Here is a 22,497-nt window from a genome sequence, read left to right as displayed (position 1 = left end):
AAGCTGGAGAAAAATGTAGAACAAAATTCTAACATATACACAAAAAAAGACCCAGACTCACTGGTCTGACAGAGACTGGAGAAACCCTGAGAGTATGGCTCCCACACCTTCTTAGAGCTCAGTACTGAAGTCACTCCTGAGGTTCCCTCTTCATCCAAAGATTAGACAACCAACAAAAAAACCCAATGCCGTCGATTTCGACTCATAGCGACCATAAAATAAAAAGAGACTAAATGAGCATACCAGCCCAGGGGCAAGGAATAGAAGGCAGGAGGGGACAGGAAAGCTGGTAATGGGGAACCAAAGGTCGAGAAGGAGAAAGTGTTGACAAGTTGTGGGGTTGGCAACCAATGTCGCAAAACAATACATGTATTAATTCTTTTATGAGGACCTAGTTTGCTCTGTAAACCTTCACCTCAACTACAATAAAAAAAAAGCATTTAAAAAAACCCCAGGCTGAAAACAGTTTGATAGTTACTATACTAACTTCTAAAAATGTTAATATGTTAAGCAGACATGGAAAAAATAAAACACTATTTAGATGATTAAATGTATTAATTTCTTTGAAAATGTCAAGGACTGATGTTTTAAAAAGTGATTCTTTGTTAAAAGTAAAAGGGCACTCACCAGTTTACCCCATCTGCTTCAACCCAGGCAAAGCGGTACTCATTAACCCGGAGCATCAGCTGAAGACACCCAGCAACACACTGCACATACTGAGAGCTCTACGCAAGAGAAGTGCAAGGATTTAAAACTGGAAGGCACGTAAAGCCATGAGATCATATACAAATATCTCTATAAGAAAACCCTGTGTTTTTTACTAGAGTTTATTAGCATCAGAGCATCCAAAATTCCCTAATAGTTTTCAAAAGTCAATCCTCATGTTTGCTTTTATCTCTACCTCTTAGAAATGAAGATAATTGTGTCTCCCAAATTAAACACACACAATCCAAGACTATTTAACAAACACGATTTGGACAATACAGGGACACAGTAATATCTCTGACATAGTCTGGTAAGTATATTGCCTTGCAAAGGTTCATTTACCCCTGAATAGAGGCACTATATAGGGAATACCACTCTATGTAATTACAGAAACATCAAAGAACTACAATAAGATAACAAAAAGAAGAGTTTGTTTTGAGATAGGCCTATACTTGAATGACCTTGGGCAAGTTACTGAACTTCTCCAATACTCAATTTTTTTCATCTTTAATAAGGATGCCACCTCCAAGCCCCATGAACAGGTACTCTGAGGATTAGGTGAAACAGTTCATTTAGTAAACAGAGACATATCATAGAAACTCAATAAACAGGAACTTAAAAAAAAAACAAACTATATAACATAAGAACATACAGAGTCTAATTAAACACTTCAAAAGACTGGGATTAAAAACATTGTCAACTCAATAGCACTATCTCACAGAAATTGTGATTAATATCTGAAACTTGAAATAAACAGGAATAACCACCCCAGGAAGTCACAGTCCCCTCCATTTTGCCAAACCCATTAAGAACTTCTGGCCTGGGCTTGTCCCTAAATATTTACAACAAGACATATCAATAAGAAGTGGAGAGACAAGAGGAAATTGCAGATTCTAGCCTTAACAAAGATCACGCTACATTTAAAAAATTTATAAAGGCAAGAATCATGCTTGTTATATAAATTCACAAAATCTAATATATATTTCTAAACACTGTTTTCTAATTTAATCAACATTCTTAAAAACTTCAAAGACATTTAGGCACTCAAATTTTAAAAGCACGATAACGTAAGTAAATTTAGTGAAATAGTCAAAAGTTATCAAGAAAAGGTTATCTTAGGTTTCACCTAGAAAGTAGTAGAAAGAGTTCTACAAGAGCACAATATATCCAGTAATATAATTTGCCTGAAAACTCAAAACATTAGCAGAAATTAATGACCAAAAAAACATGCATTTTCAGCTCTAAAACAATCTTCCATGATGGAAAAAAACTGTATTTTTCCAATTAAGTCAGCAGGTAGTAAGCCTTTCTGCATGTGGAATACCATACTGCACGTTTAGAGAGAGAGCCTGAGCAAGGCTTCTAGACAGAATAAACCAGAAGGCAATCGAGGACACTCTCTCCTCTCTTCCACTAGTCATCAGTGTCCTCCCGATGCAAAACATTTTTGGTTTACTGTAAGTCTTCCTTTTCTGTTTCCACTGAGCAGGATATGTTAAATATATGACACATTTCAAATATGGATCCTTTGTTGTTATTTATAGCTTCTGTTTTCACATTATAAAAAAAGACATAAATAGTGCTAGTCCTAAAATGACAGTCTTCATTCTTATTACACATTGTACGGCAATCCAAACACCATTCCAGAGATTATGTTCAAAACATATAGTTAAGACAACATGGTAAACAACGAATTAAACAAAATGAATTAAACCTTCAATTAAACAAAGTAGACTGTATCGCTTCCTTTATACATTTACATATATAAAATTATTCCATGTCTTTTTTAATTTGTTTTTATTGTGCTTTAGAAGAAAGTTTCTTCAGTAATTTTTAAAAGAATAATCAGCCTTGAGTCAATCTAACCAGCCACCAGCTCTAATCCCATCCAAGAGCAGTTCAATGCTGCTGGAGAAAAGCCATCTGATCTGTTCTCAGGCATTCCCCAGGGTCGATCTCAGACACTCACCACTCTCCTCCTGTTTTACTCTCTTCCCTCACTTTTAGCAGACAGGAGAACATAGAGGCAGCTAGTTACAGATTCACTCAGCGCCAACATCTCATCCCCTAAACTTATCTACATTTACAGCCAGTCTTACTTCTTTCTGACCTGCGAGAGACAAGTGGCCTTCTTCCTATCCAAGACCAATAGCTCCAAAAGGTTCTATCCCATTCCTCCCAAACAATGGCCCATCAACCAGACCCCCTCCTGTATCTTCAACTTCTCCCTTTTACTGCAGTGGTTAAGCGCTCGGATGCTAACTGAAAGGTCAGCTGTTCAAACCCACCAGTCACTCCAAAAAAAACCACAGAAGAAATATATGGCAGTCTGCTTCTGTAAAGATTACAGCCTTGGAATCCTACGGGGTAGTTCTACTCTGTCCTATAGGGTCAGTATGAGTCGACATTGACTTGATGGCAGTGGGTTTGGATTTTTGGTTATTTTTCTTCTCAGCCTCTAAATGCTTAATCATTTCTTACCTTAAAATTATCCCTAGACCTTGTACCAATCTCTGCATTGCCTCTTTCCTCTTCCTAATACATGAAGGTTTCTTTAAAGAATTACGACCACATTTTACCCCTCTTTTGCTTTATCACTTCACCAACATGGCAAATGACCTTAAAATTGACCTCCAACGGTTATTCTTTCCTGAGAACCACACCCCTATTTCCAACTACTTACTAGAAAGCTCTTTCTCCATTCTCCTCTCCATCTGAACTGACTTAGCTGCTTCAAGCCTGAGAGCAAATGTTAACCCCTCCACCATGAGAGAGAAGCTGGTATAGCACAATGGTTAAGAGCAAAGGCTACGAAACCAGCCTGCTGCGCTCAGCCACTTACTAGCTACGTGACCCTGAATTTGCTTCCCACCCGTAAAATGGGGTAATACGACAAATCCCATTGGATTTGGAGCCAATTACATTAGTGTATATAAAGAGTTTACAATGGTACCTGTCGTGAAACAGTCAAAAAACATCATATAAAGAGTTTACGATGGTACCTGTCATGAAACAGTCAAAAAACATCATATAAAGAGTTTACAATGGTACCTGTCGTGAAACAGTCAAAAAACATTTGCTGCTGCTGCTGCATGTCCTATTATCGTATTCTGATTTCTCCAGACAGAATTAATCATTTCCACAATGCCATATATAAATTCATTTCTTTTCCAGTCTTTTGTACCTGTATTGCGTTGGGCAAATCTGCTGCAAAAGACCTCTTTAAAGCATTAAAAATCAAAGATGTAACTTTGAGGACTAAGGTACACCTGATCCAAGTCATGGTATTTTCAATCTCCTCATAAGCATGTGAAAGCTGGACAACAAATAAGGAAGACGGAAGAAAAACTGACGCCTCTGAATTATGATGGTGGCAGAGGATACTGAATATACCACAGACTGCCAGGAGAACTAACAAATCTGTCTTGGAAGAAGTACAGCCAGAATGCTCCTTAGGAGCAAGGACGTTGAGACTTCCTCTTATGTGCTTTGGACAGGTTGTCAGGAAGGATCAGTCCCTGGAGAAGGACATCATGCCTGGTAAAGTAGACAGTTAGCAAAAAAAGAGGAAGACTCTCAACAAGATGGACTAACACAGTGGCTACAACAATGGCTCAAGCATAACAACGACTGTGAGGATGGTGCAGCACCAGGCAGTGCTTTGTTCTGTAGTACACAGGGTCGCTATGAGTTGGAACCAACTCGATGGCATCTAACAACAACATACAGGTATCAGTCATCCCAACTAGATGAGAGAGTAAAAGACGAATTTTTTAAAATCTCAGCATTTAAGCACAATGCCTGGTAAATAACAGCATTCAGATAAAGTTTCTTTGCTAAATGAATGATTAAATATTCCTTACACTTTATTTTTTTTCCTTAATTAGCTTGATTTTGCCATTTGCAAAAAATAATTAGTAGTATTGTACTGCCCTTGTTTAGGATTCGAGGTGGTGGCTAGCTGGATTTTTTTTTTTTTTAAATCAGTGAATAAATGAATTGAAAAAAGTAGAACCTAAAGTTCTAGGATATATTTTGTCCAAGTGAAATGATTTTCATTTTCTGCTTAGCAAGATGTTTCCAAAAAAAGGAACAAAAAGAAAAGCCCCCTAATTTCAAATTTTTATTTCTCGACAGTTGATTTCCATGTTAATAAAAAATGCAGACATGCAGCTATTAACCATATTGTTCAATGCAAACACTCGGCTTTATCTTTTCTTACTGCACATATTTTTATCTTTGCTAGCTTTTCCTATTCTTTTAGCAGATATTATGACATTTGAAAAGTATTCTTGACCCAGCTGAAATTGCTAAGAGAAATCCCTGAAATCTCACAGGTTTTGGGCACCAAAAGCAAACTTCACAGGATGAGAACTCAAAGGCAGAGAAACAATCTATCTTACAGGAAAATATCAAGGACCACAGAGTTGATGAGTATTTACTGAGGTCAAATGGAAATATCACAAGGAAGAAGCAAATGAGGAAAAGCACCCTGTGCCTTTCCTCAGAGTTGTGAGGGTGCCTCTCCTTCCTGACTTGGCTTACCTCTCCCTGCATCTCTGGGGCTCCTCACCTCGTGACTCAAGAAGGGCGCCCACAGGATCAGCTTCCAAGTATTAAAAAAAGCTAGAAACTAGAGCTATGACTTGACAAGCAGTACGGCACCTGATTAAAATTTGCATACTTGATTTTTATTGACTTGAATTTTACATGAGGTACTTAGTACATATTTATGGTAAAATATCCAATTAGTATAGCACAGCATAAAATAAAAATTCACTGTCAACCTTCGCCATTCCCATTCCCAAGAGAGGGTCACTATTAGATATTTTTCTGTGTCACATTTCAGAAATTTTCTATGCATTACATATATATACCTTTTTTATAAATGTATAAATAATACGACAGTTGTCATTCTGCAATTTTCTTTCATTTAATAAATCCAATACACAGAAATTTATTGCATATCTAACAGCTTTACTTACATGACAATTTTCATCCATGGTGCTCTCAACACGAAAGAAGCATTCTTTAATTCGACAATATTTATTGGGTTTCTTATACTCTCTGGCATGCAGAAGGGACCCTAATTTATTTTCAAATATGTTATACTTAAAATCCAGCCAAAGATTAAGAAGATGGTTTGACCGTGCAGCTCTAGCAAACCACCTGACAGCTACAATCTTAGATTATACTGTAAAAAAGAGAATAAGAGACATAACTTGACCCACTGCCATCAAGTCAATTCTGACTCACAGTGACCCTACAGGACAGAGTAGAACTGCCCTATAGGGATTCCAAGGAGTGGCTGGTAGATTGAAACTCCTGACGTTTTGGTTAGCCGAGCCCTTAACCGCAGCACCACCAGGGCTCCATAAGGGACATAAGGCCTACATAATTCTCAGTTCTTAACTATTCTCCAAGAAGGCTCTACAAATCTGTACTCAAGATTCATTCAATAAACATTTGTTGGGTGTCTCTTATGTGGCAAACACTGTTGTAGTGCTGGGCGACAACCATGAACACAGCACAGACAGTCCCGGGTCCCTGCCACTACGCAGCTTACCCTCCAGTGGAGGACGAGGACAACACACCAAAAACAAGCAAATTACAGACAGTGTCAGAGGCTGACAGGTTCAATGTAGGAAAAATAACACAAGAAAGAGAAATGGGAAATGTAAAATGGGAGGCACCTGGGCTCTTTAAAGAGGATTTAAGAGGGGAGCCGTGAGGCTACAGCGAGGAACCCAGAGTTTGACAGAGCCCTGAGGAAGATAAGAAGGCAAGCTGTGCAGCCACCTAGGTAGGCAACAAGGGCTTACCACTACAGTCCAGAGAAAGGATGTAACAGAGCAAATTATTTCAAAATACATAATAAAATGCAACACACACATCCCTTTTTCCCATGGCTCCTCTTTACCATGTCACTTCCCCTGTTACTACTCGTCAGTGGTCCCCGTTGCCAAGGAGACAATTAGAAAGTGGCCTTTGAGGCCCTGTATCATCTGGGCCCACCTGCCTACCACGTCCATGCCTCCCACTCACCCTGCCCTGCACTCTTAGCACACTCACGTGGCCTCACTGCCCTCACGGTCCACGGTTCCTTCACCTGCACTTCCTGAGGTCTCGAGAAAACCCAAGTTAACTTGAGCCCTGAGATCAGCTCCCCTTGCTGCACTCTCAAAAGACCCGGTAATTCTTCCTAAAAGTAGCTGCCACGAGGATACTGAAATGATGAGTGGTGTCATCACTTGTTTAATGCGGTCCTCCCCAGACACAATGTAAGCCCTGTGACTGCAGGAATCATGCCCACCTTGCCCAGGATCATGCTTTCAGCACAGTGCACTATACCTGGTTCCTGGGAAGCACTCAAAAAATGTTTCCTTAACAGAAGAACAACCCAACAAAGTGCAAATAAGCTTCATATTTTACACTAATTCCAGATGAACTAATTCCTAGTAAGTATGGATTGATGGTCTAAAAGCCTTAAGGGCTAAAAGTTTGACCAAATTTTCTATATTGATGATAGTCAATACTACAGAAATATACTTAATATAGCACTATAGCCTTATATCTTTTTGGAGCCAAGGCTGAATCAGACTGCATTAAAAGTATTTCCTAAGGTCCTTACATAATTGGAAACCCTGGTGACAGTGGTTAAGTGCTGTGGCTGCTAATAAAAAGGTCAGCAGTTCGAATCCACAAGGAGCTCCTTGGAAACTCTATGGGGGGGCAGTTCTACTCTGTCCTATAGGGTCGTTATGAGTCAGAATCAACTCGATGGCAACGGGTTTGGTTTAGTTTTTTATATAATTAACTAATACTATTCTTTTTTTTTTTTTATTTCAATTTAAGAACTATAAATTGCTAATCAATATGAGTTGCATCCTAAGCCATCCTATTTTCCTAGAAAATAGTTATGGTAAAAGAATTCATTTTGCTAGGATAACAGTTTCCATTTAAATTGCTAAAGTAATTCATTTCTCCACTGACAAATTACTATCTATATTTAGACTAACAAAATACATATGTATTAGATATTCACTGTATTTCTTAGTGACCTGAATACTATTTTCTTTTTTGTTTTAATGTCATTCAACCATTGTTAGTTCTTTTTCATTGTAAAGTTTTTCTGTTTATTCTGTAATCAAAATGGATTCAACAACTCTCACAACTACCAAAAAATTGCCAGAGGGGGAAAAAAAATCCTTTTATAACAATAATTCATTTATTAAATTGTATATGATAGATTTCAAAGTATCTTCATATTTATTTCTCCTTTTAATGCAGCAATAACTTATTATTATGCTACCTGTTTTTGAGATTAAGAACCCAAGGCTTAAAAAGGTGATATAAATTGCTGAAATTACCAAGAGTTCATCTTGGATTGACAATAGACGTCAACTCTCTTCACACTTACACTAATGATCTGTGCACTGTTCCAAACATCCTGGGCTAAGAACTGGCCACGAATATACTCACTATGCAGTAAACCTCAACAGCAAAGAAAAATACTATTTTTATGTGTCAACACGTTTAAGAAATATTTAGATTTAGGTTTTCCAGTGTTCCTGAAAATGCAAACTCTTTCTACACTATGGTGGAATAATCACATCATACGGAAAATAGCAACTAATGCTGCTCACCTCCTGGTGAGTATGGTCTCTGACGGCCGTATTCTGCAGAATTACAAGGTAACCAGGTAACAGAAGATGTGATGTGCGACAACATGGACAAACCCTGACAACATTACGCTACGTGAAAGAAAACAAAAAACCAAATCCACTGCCGTTGATTCTGACTCATGGTGACCTTACAGGACAGAGTGGAACTGCCTCATAGGGTTTCCAAGGAGCGGCTCGTGGATTCCAACTGTTGACCTTCTGGTTAGCAGCTGAGCTCTTTACCACTGCACCAGTCACAAGTGATCACATATTGTAGGGTTCCCTTTATGTGAAATAAACAGGTAAATCCATAAAGACAGAGAGTAGATTAGGGGCTGGGAAGGTGCAGTGGGTGTGGAGAGACTGCTTAATGTGTACAGAGTTCCTTTATGAGGTACTGAAAATGTTGTAAGATTAGACAGTGGTGACGGTTGCACAACTCTATGAATATGTTAAAAGATACCGAACTGTAAGTGGGCGAATTTTATGGTATGTGAAATTTATCTCAATAAAGCTGTTATAAAAGTAAACTAAATAAAATGGAAATCTGACTTCCTCATTTGCACTAGCCACATTTCCGAGTGTTTAACAGCCACACGTGACTAAGTGGCTCCATACTGGGTAGTGCCGATACATAACATCCCACCATTATGGAAAGTTCCAGTGGACAGCCCTGCTCCAGAGCATTAAGAGGCAAGACAGGCAATAAGGACAATCTGGCAACATAACCAAATTACTTACTACCAATTAAGCAATGTTCATCCCGTAGTAATTAAGCTAGATTGGATCTGCACACAATCAAATGCTGGAGCTAGGAGTCATTTTGCTCTCCTACACCCATGTGTAAATGAAGCAAGGCAGAGGAAAAAAGAAAACAATTCCCAGATTCCTCCTAAACCCACTGCCACGGAGTCAGCTCCAACTCATAGTGACCCTATAGGACAGAGCAGAACTGCACTCACAGAGTTTGTGAGGCTCTAAATCTTTACAGGAGCAGACTGCCACATGTTTCTCCCCAGGAGTGACTGGCGGGTTCAAACCAGTGATCTTTCGGTTAGTAGACAAGTTCTTTAATCCCCTGTGCCACCAGTGCTCTTTAGATTCCTTCTAGATCCTCCTAAGCCTGTGAAAGATCACAGCACTGGTCTCTGTCAAGGCATGAGCACAGCAATCAACTCCCAAGGCTGTACCGGTGCCTCTGAGAAAAGAATTCACAATTCACATCCAAGAACTGCTAGGTAAAAAGCTGGACAGTTAAGCTTAAGTACATAGAATCTGACATAGTTTGTTAATTTTACATTTAGGTAAAGACAACCTAATGCATTTTAAAGAAATTTATGCAATGTAATTCAAATGTAAGCATTTGCAATGACCCACCCATAACTTTAAGATGCTTCTATGGTCATTTTAAAAGGTAAGACTGTTGAATCATGCTTATTTCTCATTTTGTAGTATAAAACTATTTTGTGAGTTTTATACTGACATCAAGTGGCAAAGTGATGTAACGCAGTTTACCAACTGCTTTTCTCGGCTCTCAAAACCTAAATGGATTTTAAGGATTCCACACTACGGCAATGGGATGATGGGATAACTGCAATTTTACAAAGTCTGAGGAGGCTATATATGTGACTTGGGGATACCAAAAGATCCTACTGAAGTTCAGTTGTTTCAGAAGTAATTCTGTCACTAATCAGTTCATTCCTTTGGAGTTTGTGCCATTCATTAGCTGTATGACCTTGGACACAATGGTGTGCCTCTCTGCAGGGCTTCACTTTGCTCATCTATAAAATGTGGCTAACGGCATGACATACCTCAAAGAACAAGTGTGCGTACTAAAGGACATGTGCATGTAAAATGAATAAAACAATGCCAAGCACACAGTAAGTGCTCGATACATACTAGCTGCCAGATTAAGATTCCTCTATTAAAATACAAATATGAAAGGAAGTGTAACATTCTACTCTCTATTTATTGCTTTTCAAGCTGATAGCCATCTGAAAAAGTAAGAACCTTCAAGCAGAGACAGAAAATACATTCAGGTTTAGGGGCACTAATAAAGGGAAGGGGTGGGAAATGAAAAGTCATCTTTTTCTTACTTAACGATTACCCCGAATGCTAACTCCCACTTGGGATGTATGTGGACGAGTCTACGAGCTTTACCACTTGACTAAATGTACTGTTAATTCAATTAATCAGTTTTGTTTTTCCAATACAGTGACAGAAATGATCAGAATAAAACATCAGGCCATTAGAATTTTAACCTCAATATATGACCTTTAGTAACTTACACATATTTTAATAGCCATTTAATTACGTTTATAAGATAAATGATTCTGAAAACCCTTTTTAAAAACATCCAATTCTAAAGTATACAAACTAAACAATTTTTCAAAAACTCATAAAAAAAAAAAAACCTGTTGCCATCGAGCTGAAAAATGGCAACAAGCCAAAAACTCATACTGGTAGAAATTCAGGTCATACAAAATAAAGATTTCCTATTTAAACATCTGCTAATGATTGAATATCTAGACTTCTAAGTTCAATAGTGACACCAGCTCCCTCACACACTCTGGCCCCAAGATTGCTCATCTAGTTCAACACCTTGTTCTAATTCCTCTTTAGAAAGCTAATAACTATTTTCTGTCCTAACAGTCCGTCAGACCCTTCAACCCATGCTCCAAGAGAAGCCTAGCTCTTGGCTTTGAAAATAGACCCTGCTGCCATCTATAGCTCATAGCAACCCTACAGGACAGAGTAGAACTGCCCCATAGAGTTTCCAAGGAGCACCTGGCAGATGTAAACCGCCAAGCTTTTGGTTAGCAGTCGTAGCACTTAACCACTACATCACCAGGGTCGCTATGAGTCGGAATCAACTCGACGGCAGTGGGTTTGGTTTTTGGTTTTTGCCATCTACAGACCCACAATATACATACAGGTGTGTTCCATACATGTTATGGAAGCATCAGTAACTAACATGGACAGTAAATGGCTTCTACAGAGCTTCAGTTAGGTTAATTACATGCAGGATGTAGACACTACTCCTAAGGATGCTTTCCTGTTTCCCAGAGATATTTCCGACAAAGGAAGCTAAATGTTTCTTTTTTCCCCATCCCTCTCTCAACTGACTCCAATCATGCGACCCTTACTTCAGCAAACTAGTTCCTGAGCTGTCCCTAGAGCACGGCAAAGTTAAGCCATTTCCAAAGGGGGCAGGTAAGTCTAGCCAGGAAAGGGACTTGGGGAGCATGATTAGTTTTAACCTTTAACTGTTTGGCTCTACAGAGGTGTGGGGAGAGATTGGCCAAAAAAAGTGTTCTGGGCACCAACAACCCTACATAAAGCCCTAAACAACAAAGGGCAGGCAACAAATTTTGATGCCATGGGTAATGTCATTGTTTTCCTCTGTTTAACACATGGTTCACCTATCTATTAGACAAATATGAGACAGTTTATCAGACAACTGAAGTCTGCTACTGAAGAGAGCAATATTAAGATTAGCAGTGTCAGCTGTACAACTGAACTCAAGACTCTTGCTCTGATTCCCAGGCCTGAAGTGAAGTGGCCTGAAAAAAAAAAAAAAAAAAGAGCAACAGGAGAAGCAGGGTCTCATGTCTACCATACAGAAAAAGTGATTGCCACAGACCATAAATATTTACATACAGTTCTGCAATACAATTAACCTAAGCAGGGGTGACAGGTCAAAACCACAGACTTGCCTTTGTGGGACTGGTAAACGCTTTAAAAATTCTAGATGTCTATGACTCAAAATCAGTTATATTTAGAGTGTTAGGAGGCCAGTGAATTAAGAAGGAATATACTTACATCGCTTGAAGAGACTGTTCCTGTTTCAACAGCAACACCGCTACCACGCAGTTTCTATTATGAAATAAATAACTTATTACTTAGTTTTGCTTTTAATTTTATCCTAATTTATCAGCTTAGGAAAGGGACCTAAGCTAATTTATAATTTTTATCTAATCCTACTTAATACATTTTTATCATCAACTCATAAACAGCATGGGGATGATGCAGAGTGTTCTGAACATCACTGTACTCTTCCAGGCAAGTCTCAATCAATAAATTACTACAAATGGAACAATACCAAAACTGAATAAATACTAGCTCCACCTAAATCGTGAGTGAAACGGGTTCATATTGCCAAGTATCATGATTTACTTACAGAATTACTTTTCTAACAAGATGACTGCCTTATGCTGAACTATCTATATTCAGTGATCTACACGTCTCTATCCTGTGACGAAGCTTTTGAAATACGTGCTCAACGATGGGAAGGTACTCTATAGTATTAAAACTAAGCTACCTATAGAATGCTAACGAGTTATGATGACAATCAAAAATCTCAAATGTTATAAAGAAATAACAAAGAAATTTTAAGGTAGAAAGTCAGAGGCTGAAAGTGCAAAAGGAAAGCGATACTCAATTTCTTACAGAAAATTTTATTTCATTCAATAAATGTTGTCCACTGAGTGCAAGCCACTGGCCTCTACAACCCAAGTACAATGCTCTGAACTACTAAAAAAGGCTCTTAAATGTCACTAAAAAGTCGAAAAACAAAATATCCACACTTTCAACTAACTTGGACTTTTGAAATTTTATTTCTATTAGAATCATGAAATTGTGGTCCTTCTTATGAGGGGAAAACTCACGATAGAGAAAAAGGGAACTTCCAGACACAGCACCATCACGGAACATGTGAAAAAGTAGTAAATAAAATCCCAAGTAATCACGTCACAGATTGAATTATATGTCCCCCCAAAAATGTATCAGTTTGGCTGGGCCATGATTCCCAGTATTGTGTGATTTCTCCTATATCTTGTAAATTCTGCCTCTGTGCTGTTAATGAGGGAGATGGGCGGCAGTTGTGTTAGTGAGGCAGGACTCAACCTACAGGACTGGGCTGTGTCTTGAGGCAATCTCTTGAGATATAAAAGACAGAAGCAAGCAGAGAGACAGGGGACCTCATACCAAGAAGGCAGTGCCAGGAGCAGAGCACATCCTTCAGACACGGGGTCCCTGCGCAGAGAAGCTTGTAGACTGAAAGAAGATTGATGAGAAGGCCGACAGAGACAGGAAGCCTTCCCCTGGAGTGGACACTCTGAATTTGGACTTTTAAGCCTACTTTACTGTCAGAAAATAAACTTCTCTTTGTTAAAGCCATCCACTTGTGGTATTTCTGTTATGGCAGCAGTAGATGACCAAGACAAATCATATCCTGAAATTCTTTAAATAAGAGGTCTAGAATTTAATCCTAGTAAAACGCTCTGGAAGGAGTGTCTATCCATAGTAAGAGAGGCAGTGCTAGCCAGGGCCCAGCAGAAGCAGTGGCCAGGCTCTGCAGAAGCAGAGCCAAAACTTCTGCTAACTACCCTGAAAAGTCACCCTGCCGCAGAACTTGCAAAGCAGAAATACCACACCAAAACTCATAAGGCCAAAGATTCAGTGATACGAGAATACACCAGAAATATACAGAAAACACCTTTAAGAGTAGTTCTCTAACACCAAGATGCAGAAGTATCTAGACACTGAAATATTTGCTTTTAGTAGTGACATAAAAATATTTCCCCCAATTGTAGGGCATGGTTATAGTCACAGTATTCATCTAAAAGTGATAAATCATCTGTGAGGCACATAAATGTTTTCCTATGAGGAAAAGTTTAAAGTGAAACCACCCAAAATGTTAATGGTCAAATACAGTATACATTCTTTCCTGTCCATTTTCATTTTGTGAATTTAGCTACAAAAGAGCCTCATTACCAACATACCAGAGTGTTACCATTAAAGCCAAGTGTAGTCTGTTTAAAGGGAGAACTAATTTCAAAATAGCACAAATTAAAAAAAAAAAAGGAGGGGAGGCAGGGTACCTATTTAAACATTCTGGTCCCCATAATTTACAAACTTAAAAATCTCATTTTCACACACCTATGTTTCATGGTCTACACATCATAAAATTGAAAAAAAAAAAAAATCTTACAAATTCAGTGAAATCTCCTAATCTGTTGTTCTTCTAAAAATCATGTTTAAAACTAAGCCAAAAAATGTGTTAAAATCAATGCTACAGGCATGAAAAAATATGCACTCAATTTTGTTCAAGACTCTGTGAAATATCCTATCCAAATATAAAAGGCAATTAGGTCCTCTGCCTGCCATCTCCCGCTAAAAAGTTAAAAAGGCAGTCAATGGTAAGACAAAAGTAAATCTAAAAAGCAAAAAGTCATGATCTCTCTCTCTTACACATGAAATTAAAATCTATTAAAACAATAAAGTCACCTAAAATCTAAATTACAAGTTGGCAAAACCCTATTTCAAATAGACGCTTATTTGTAATCTAATGCTGACGATCTGATGACTATCAGTATGATTTCTCGTGGCCCCACTGCTCCACTTCACCCAGTGTCACCCATCCCCAGCACCGGAATCTCCCTCTCTTCTACCTTTTCTTCCCCAGAATACTCCTCGCCACCCTCCTTTTCTTCACTCTTTTCCTGAGAATCATTCCCAGCAAGGCCCCCTTTACCACCAAACACTTAATAACCAGAAACACAAACAAAGGAAGCACATCCCACAGAGCCTCCAGAAGTGCCCTCTCTTCTGCCCCGTTCTGGGGAACCATGAGCACAAACATTGAAATCTTGCCATTTTACCAGTCATTAAGCAATCAAGCTATTTCTCTCCATGGAGAATAAGAGCTCAAGAGGCCCAAAAGCAACCAAGATGACCAGTGAACAGGTTTTCACTTTAGGCTCTAAATGTTCAGTCTCGGAACGGTACAGTCAAGTCACTGAGCATTAGTCCCGAGAAGAGATTGATTTTACACTGGCCTGGGCAGCTCTGCGGGAGCCCAGGAACACCTGAATTCTGGGATGGGTTCCTGACCAGGACAAGTGGATTCACTAGTAACCACTGATGTGCAGCTGACAGCTCGAAACACCCCTGGCAACACCCAGGGCCACTGTGTTTACTGGTGTAACCGGACGGATCTCCCGGCCCGGTTATGCGACCAGACGGGATGGAGGCTCGCCCCAAACCAAGACTTCTCCCGTACGTCTTGGTGGTCCACGATCCCGAGGTGGGCTGGGAGCTGTGGCTGGAAGTGCCTTACCCGCTCCTGCCTGCACTCTTTCCCCCGCTGCAGAGCTTCTTTGGCCCTCATTAAAAGCCTTACATGAGGGTGCTCTCTGCAGTTTTGTGAATCCTTTTCAATGTTCTGACCTGTGTGATCACAGGAGCCACGTGGCCACTGAGCAGCGTGAGTGGGAAGTCCCCAAAGAGCAGGAAAAGACAGAAGATTTGAATTGAATCCAGTCAAAGAGAGAAAAGGTGAAGCATGCTACCAAATTTAAGAGCACTCTGGTTTATTCATCAAGTTCAAAATGGCATTATTTTAACTTTTTTATAATGTATTTGCCGCAGCTTATGAGAACACGAATACTGTATTCCTTTCAAAGATACTAAAAGAAATTTATTTTACCTGTGAACTCAGCTGAGTTTTTATCCAGTTGAAATAGTAATTTAAGTCACTGCCTTCCATCAGTTCTTTTCCCCATGCTGCTAACTTGGCAATAATTCTTGCTGCCTAAAAACAAATAAGAAAACTATTTGAAGACTGTACTGATTCAAAGATCATATACCTTAAAAACCAAGACTCATCACCATTTTGCTATATGATTTTTGAAACTTTCACCTCCTCCAAAAATAATTCATATTTCCTTTTAAAGAATATATTTGAAAATACATACATAAATACATAGATATATATAAATATTCAAATGCATTTTTAAATGTTTCAATTAAAATCAATCAAAATTAGCTGTTTCATGAATTTTACGACATTCCCTATATTATTTTGTGTTTCGAAAGTAAGATTAGGATTCATTGTAATACCAGCAAAAGACAGTTAACAACCAAAAAAAAAAATCCTTCTTAGGGGCAAACTTTCACCAAATCACTTGCCACAGTTTTGATAAATCTCTGCAACAGATTCCTAGCCACTACCTCACTCCTTCCGAGCCCCGTCAGCTTTCATCCTCATCTCAGTGTAACACATACTGTGGTATTAGGCAGCCATCTCTCTCACTACATGAACAAGTACCCTTTCTCCTCAGTCAATGATTTTTCAATTTTCTTCAAGTTACAAAATTAATCATTATTAATGTTTTATTAAACAGGCAGTATAAATACTAATTTCTCCACATATAATATGCACCCCAATTTAATAAAGATTCTTTCAGTATTCTCTGAAAGCCAGTCACTGTTCTAAAACCCCAATTTCTCAGCAATAATTAATCCCAACAGCGTGGAAGGCTGTGGCGGTGGACCAGCGTCTGTTCTGACATTTGAAGACAGCTTCTCCAGGCTGACAGAGGCACACGTCCAAGTCCAGTGTGGCAGACGCCCGAGTGTTGGGATCCACCTGGAAGTTACAATGTGGAGGGGCAGCAGGGCACCTGAGTTGTGACACACTAATGTTTTCACAGACTCAGCTAAGTGAATTTACAGAATTTACACTACCTAGATTTAACTGATCTAAAGGAAGCAAGGACTGAAATAATATCAGCAATATAAGTACAAGTAAAAAGAAAAACACAAAATAATACGAAATCTGACTTGTCTACTCCTAGCATAAGCTCTTCATCAGCACATTACAAGGTAAACCAGTGACAATTTGACCCTAAAAATTTGAAAGATTAGCCAAAAATAACTGAAATCCCCAAGAAGTTAAAACATGCATTTGCTGGCACAATTAATAACCATGAGGGGGAAAGGCAGAATCGTTGCTTAGGAGACAGTAAGGTTCTGTTCAGGGCGACGGAAAAATCTGGAAACAGAGTGATGACGGTTGCATGACAAGATGAACATAATTAATGTCACTAAATTATACACATAAAAAATGTTGAAATGACAAATGTTTTCTTATGTATATTTCTACCAAAATAAACAAAAAAAATTGACAGCCACACCAAAAAAAGATGAACTTTCCCTATGTGTCTATTTGTTAATATACTTGTCAATTACCTCAAGAGTGTGGCCCCCGAACGCCCTTACAGCTCAGTGCTGAAGTCACTCCTGAGGTTTACCCTTCAGCCAAAGATTATTAGACAGGCCCATAAAACAAAATAAGACTTAATGGGCATACCAGCACAGGGGCACAAACTAGAAGGCAGGAGGGGGCAGAAAAGCTAGTCACAGGGAACCCAAGGTCAAGAAGGGGAGAGTGTTATGTCATGGAGTTGGCAATCAACGTCACAAAACAACATGCATACTGATTGTTTAATGAGAAACTGGTTTGTTCTGTAAACCTTCATCTAAAGTACAATTTAATACATCTATACGTGAACTTGTCAACTGTATTATAAAACCATCAAAATTAGCATGACATTTAAAACTTGGCATCTGGAAAGTGAAAACAAGCCTCTACAATTTGAAAGAAGAAAATGTATTACTCATTTTTCAAAACTATTATTTAAAATAGTTAATTTTATGAATCCTCCTTTTTTCTTTCTTTATAAACGTTTTATAACGTACAATGTGAACACTCTGGTACATAAATGAGCATAGGCAGAGCGGGAGCTGTGTGTGTGAGCAAGCGCATGCTCACTAAGGCCTCACCAACAGTGGTTCGTAACATAAAACGTGGAGAGGCACCTCCTGAAACAGGCAGCCTTGAAGCGGCACCCCACCGGGAATAGGAAAAGTACTTGTAAACAGGTGTATCCTCGCAACTCTCCTGTCAAACATTCCCCCAGCTCAGTAAAAGACTTTTCAATGTTATGGCTTCCAAAGACAGCCCTTCAGGCTAAATTTAGAACAGTAGTGCATTTAAGATATTTCAAAAGTAGCTGCTTCAAAGTAAATTTTAATTTCTACACGGTAAATTGTGTTTAATTCTGTCACAATCTAGAGCTTTTGCGCGTGTGAATTTACCAAAAGGTTTTTACGCTAATGAACTCATCATATGGTCTGCAAAACTTTAACAAAATGCTCCAAACCCTTTTGACATTCTAGTATCACATTACTAAACACCAATAAGGAAACAATGCTTCTAAATGTGGCAGCAGTTACTTCTCTGGGAACTGGAAGGTTCCGTTGCCATCAAGTCCATTCTGACTCACAGCGACCCTATAGGACAGAGTAAAACTGCCCCATAGGGTTTCCAAGGAGCAGCTGGTGAATTCGAACTGCCAACCTTTTAGTTAGCAGCGTAACTCTTAACTACTGCACTACCAGGGCTCCATTAGGAGGTTACTAAGTCATAAACGCCCCAGGTTTGTTTCTTCCCTAAATCAGAAATGTGATCAATGCAAAATTTACCATATGAACAGTAAAGAGATCCTGGCGATTCAACATTGGCAGAAAGTAGGACCAGGCAGTGTTCTTGCTACGTTTTGCATAGTCAAAGAAAATGCTTACACGCTGGTGATTTTCCTAAAAAAGAAAAGAAGTGGTATCACTAATCAGAATCAATTTCACTAAAGAATGTAAGTTATGTATTGCTTCTCAAACTTTCATTTTAAGTCCTGTTTAAGTTAGTGTGAGTCTTTTTTTCCCAACATGTGTGATCTTACTCTGTTATTATTGTTATGCAGTGGGAGAGAGGGCAGATACTTTAAATCCACCTCTAGTTAATCTGATGATTTTAAATCAACTAAGACAGGCTAGGAAGCCCCAGCCCTGCAAGGCGTAGGACTGTGCATCACCTCTCCTCGCCCGCACCTCTGACCTGCCCGGCTCAGTACTGTTGTTATGGAGGGCAAGCACCCTGACTCCACACAGGGAATCAGGAGAGGTAGAAACATCACAAATGAACTCTGGAGAAAGGATCAGCAGGAAGCACCTCAAACTACTTGCAAGCAGGCAAGAGAAATAGCAAATTAGAAAAACATCAAGTGTTAAAGATTGCTCTCCCCATACCACGACAGAAAAATTGGGGGCAGATAACGACAGCAAAAAACAGCATGCCACACTAGAAGCTGGATGTAGGATTTAAGAAAGAGTAAATTCTCTGAAATCACGCAAACTTCACCTCTCGCATAAATTTTCTCTGCATATCACTAGCTGTAATCTACTTTCTGGTTCATTACAACAGTGTACTCGCTAAATAGCGGTATTTGCTAAAAGCTCAAATAACCACGTAAACAATACTTCTCATTTTTAAATCAAATTTTAATTCTTACAGTTACCTACCTGAGGAAATGACTACCATCTATTTCACTAATGAATAGTTATAACACATAGTTTTGATAATATCATAATGACTTAATCAGGGAAACAAAATTCAGGCAGGTCATCATTACTCCACTGGATTACTTCCAAAGTGAAAACCATGTTTCTTATTGTAATGTAAATGAACAAAATACACTACACAAAAAAAGCTCAGAAAACTCTTTTATAAGACGTTTTATATAAATTTAAAATCCATCTTCTCCGAAACAAAAGGATGAAATTTAGGGCCCTTAAAAAAAAAAAAAGGGCAAGAGAACCAAAAATATCAAAGGGTATGTAATCCACCCCCCACCAAAAAAAAGAGAAGAGTCATCCATTCAAGGAACTGTACCTGACTGCAAAAACCAAAGAGGGTGCTCCTGGGCTATGAATCTTGTAAACCAAACCCAATTCATGACATGAATAGACAGAAGCAGTCAAGAAGCTACCATAAGAAGAAACAAGAAGATGCAGATCAAAATATCTCAGCTGATGAACTTTCCCTCAAAAAAAAAAAAAAAAATGAAGGAAAACTGTAACACAATACTCAAAACTGAATTAAATGTCTTCAAACACACACTTGGGAAAATGAAAAACCTCTTTGAATCAGAAATTCAAAACGAAAACCGAGAAATGGTCCCCAAAAAAGGAAAAAAAAAAACAGAGTGGACTGAACTCAGAATGAAAGAACAAAAATTAAGACTAGAGGGAGGAGAGGCCAAGATGGCAGAATAGTCAGCTGCTTCCGGCAAGCCCTCTTACAACAAAGACCCGAAAAAACAAGTGAAACGAGTATATATGACAAGCTAGGAGCCCTGAACATCAAATGCAAGGTTAGAAAACAAACTGAGGGGAAGGGGCAGGAAGAGACAGTCCAAAAGTGGAGAGGAGTTACCAGACTTGAATCGCCAGGAGCCCTCAAGCACCATTCCCAAGAGTGGCTGCGGGGGGCTGGTACTAGCATTTGGACAGTTTCCTCAGGGAGAAGCAGCCACCACACAGCCTACTCACACCTCTGGAACCAGAGAAGAACGGTGCTCTCGACAAAAGCTAAGTACTTGCGTATATTTTACCACCTCCCTTTCCTCCCTCCCCTGCCCTGCTCCTAAGCCAGCTTCAGCGGCTGATTTTCCTGGGCCTGAGATAGGCCCCATTGAGCATCTAGAGCTATCCTCTTGGCCTTGGAGGAGGAATAAATTTGCAAATGGAAAAAAAGATACCAGCTCCACTAAGCAGGGGAGCTCAGGACAGCAGCGGCTCCTGTCCAGGCATAAATGGTCCATGGACTTTGAGTACTTCCCCTCTTTCAGGAGAATAGGCCCTTGTTGGCAGACTACAACTGTTTCAGCTGTGTGCTGGAGAGGCGGTGTTTGATGTTTGATACTGCTTTGCGCATTAAACAGGGTCCTCACCTACCCACATCAGGGGCCTGAGGATTGGTAGCTCCACTCAGGTCGCCCAGCCACCTGCAACAGGGGTCCAAGGATAACTGCTACCTCCCAGTCCTGACAACCAAAAACACCAGGTGCCCATGGTCCATCTCCAGAACCCACCCACCTGTACACTCTACGGAACAGGGACACGCTTTCCTCAGAGACACATGGGGGACGATTCTCAGCCCCCTGCCTTGTTCAGAGTGTGACACCCTACTGCAACCAGATACCGGTACCTACACCAATCACTCCTGCCCCTCTAAGACTGTAGGACAGAGCCTGTACCACACACTTGATGATCAGCTACCTGGGCACCTGAGCTGAATTCATACAAGAAAAGTGAATGGACTTCTAGACTGATATACCTGATAACAGCTCTAGCCACCTGGGGACAGGATGTCAGAGCTCCAAAGGCGAAAATAATCAAGCTAGCTCACTCAAGCAACCCATCTGAACACATCAAAACAAAGCAAGAGACTATGGCCCAGTAAACAAACATAAAATAATACAATAACTTATAGATGGCGCAGAGAAAACAGTCAATATCAACTCACATAAACAAATGATGATCACCTCAACAACCTCCCAAAACAAATGAAAATGCCTTCCTGGAATTCCCAGAGGCAGAATACAAAAGATTAATATACAGAGCCCTTCAAGACATCAGGAAGGAAATCAGGCAACACGCAGAACATGCCAAGGAACACACAGATAAGGCAGTTGAAGAAATTAAAAAGATTATTCAGAAACATAATGAGAAATTTAATAAGCTGGAAAAATCCATGGAGAGACAGCAATCAGAAATTCAGAAGATTAACAATAAAATTACAGAATTAGACAAGTCAATAGGAAGTCAGAGGAGCAGAATTGAGCAAGTTGAAGACAGAATTTCTAAACTTGAAGATAAAGCACTCGGCACTAATATATTTGCAGAAAAACCAGATAAAAGTATTTAAAAAAATGAAGAAACCTTAAGAATCATGTGGGAACCTATCAAGAGAAATAACCTATGAGTGATTGGAATACCAGAGCAGGGAGGGATAACAGCAAACACAGAATTGTTGAAGATTTGTTGGCAGAAAACCTTCCTGATACCATGAAAGATAGGAAGATATCTATCCAAGATGCTCATCGAACTCCACATAAGGTAGATGTTAAAAGAAAGTCACCAAGACATATTATAATCAAACTTGCCAAAACCAAAGATAAAGAGAGAATTTTAAGAGCACCTAGGGATAAACGAAAAGTCACCTACAAAGGAGAGTCAATAAGAATAAACTCAGACTACTCAGCAGAAACTATGCAGGCAAGAAGGCAATGGGATGACTTATAAAAAAAATTGAAAGAAAAAGATTACCAGCCAAGAATCAGATATCCAGCAAAACTGTCTCTCAAATATGAAGATGATATTAGGACATCTCCAGATAAACAGAAGTTTAGGGAATTTGTTAAAACCAAACCAAAACTACAAAAAA

The 22,497-nt window shown here is 39.2% G+C and overlaps 1 protein-coding gene across 2 annotated transcripts in view; it reads right to left on the bottom strand.

Annotated features, from left to right (window-relative positions):
- Window positions 1-22,497, bottom strand: part of ATP6V1H (ATPase H+ transporting V1 subunit H) — a 132,092-nt gene that overhangs the window by 96,900 nt on the left and 12,695 nt on the right. For both annotated transcript variants that reach the window (XM_049853514.1, XM_049853513.1), the window contains exons 5-8: window positions 18,699-18,812; window positions 15,859-15,963; window positions 12,192-12,245; window positions 628-725 (exon numbers count right to left, since the gene is read on the bottom strand). In XM_049853514.1, the coding sequence (XP_049709471.1) occupies window positions 628-725; window positions 12,192-12,245; window positions 15,859-15,963; window positions 18,699-18,812 (371 nt within the window). The remainder of the gene's footprint in view (window positions 1-627; window positions 726-12,191; window positions 12,246-15,858; window positions 15,964-18,698; window positions 18,813-22,497) is intronic.

This window comes from Elephas maximus, chromosome 15 (genome assembly GCF_024166365.1).
Source record: "Elephas maximus indicus isolate mEleMax1 chromosome 15, mEleMax1 primary haplotype, whole genome shotgun sequence".
Taxonomy (NCBI): Eukaryota; Metazoa; Chordata; class Mammalia; order Proboscidea; family Elephantidae; genus Elephas; species Elephas maximus.
The sequence above is the reverse complement of the archived record's forward strand: the minus strand, read 5'-3'. Positions and strand labels throughout refer to the sequence as shown.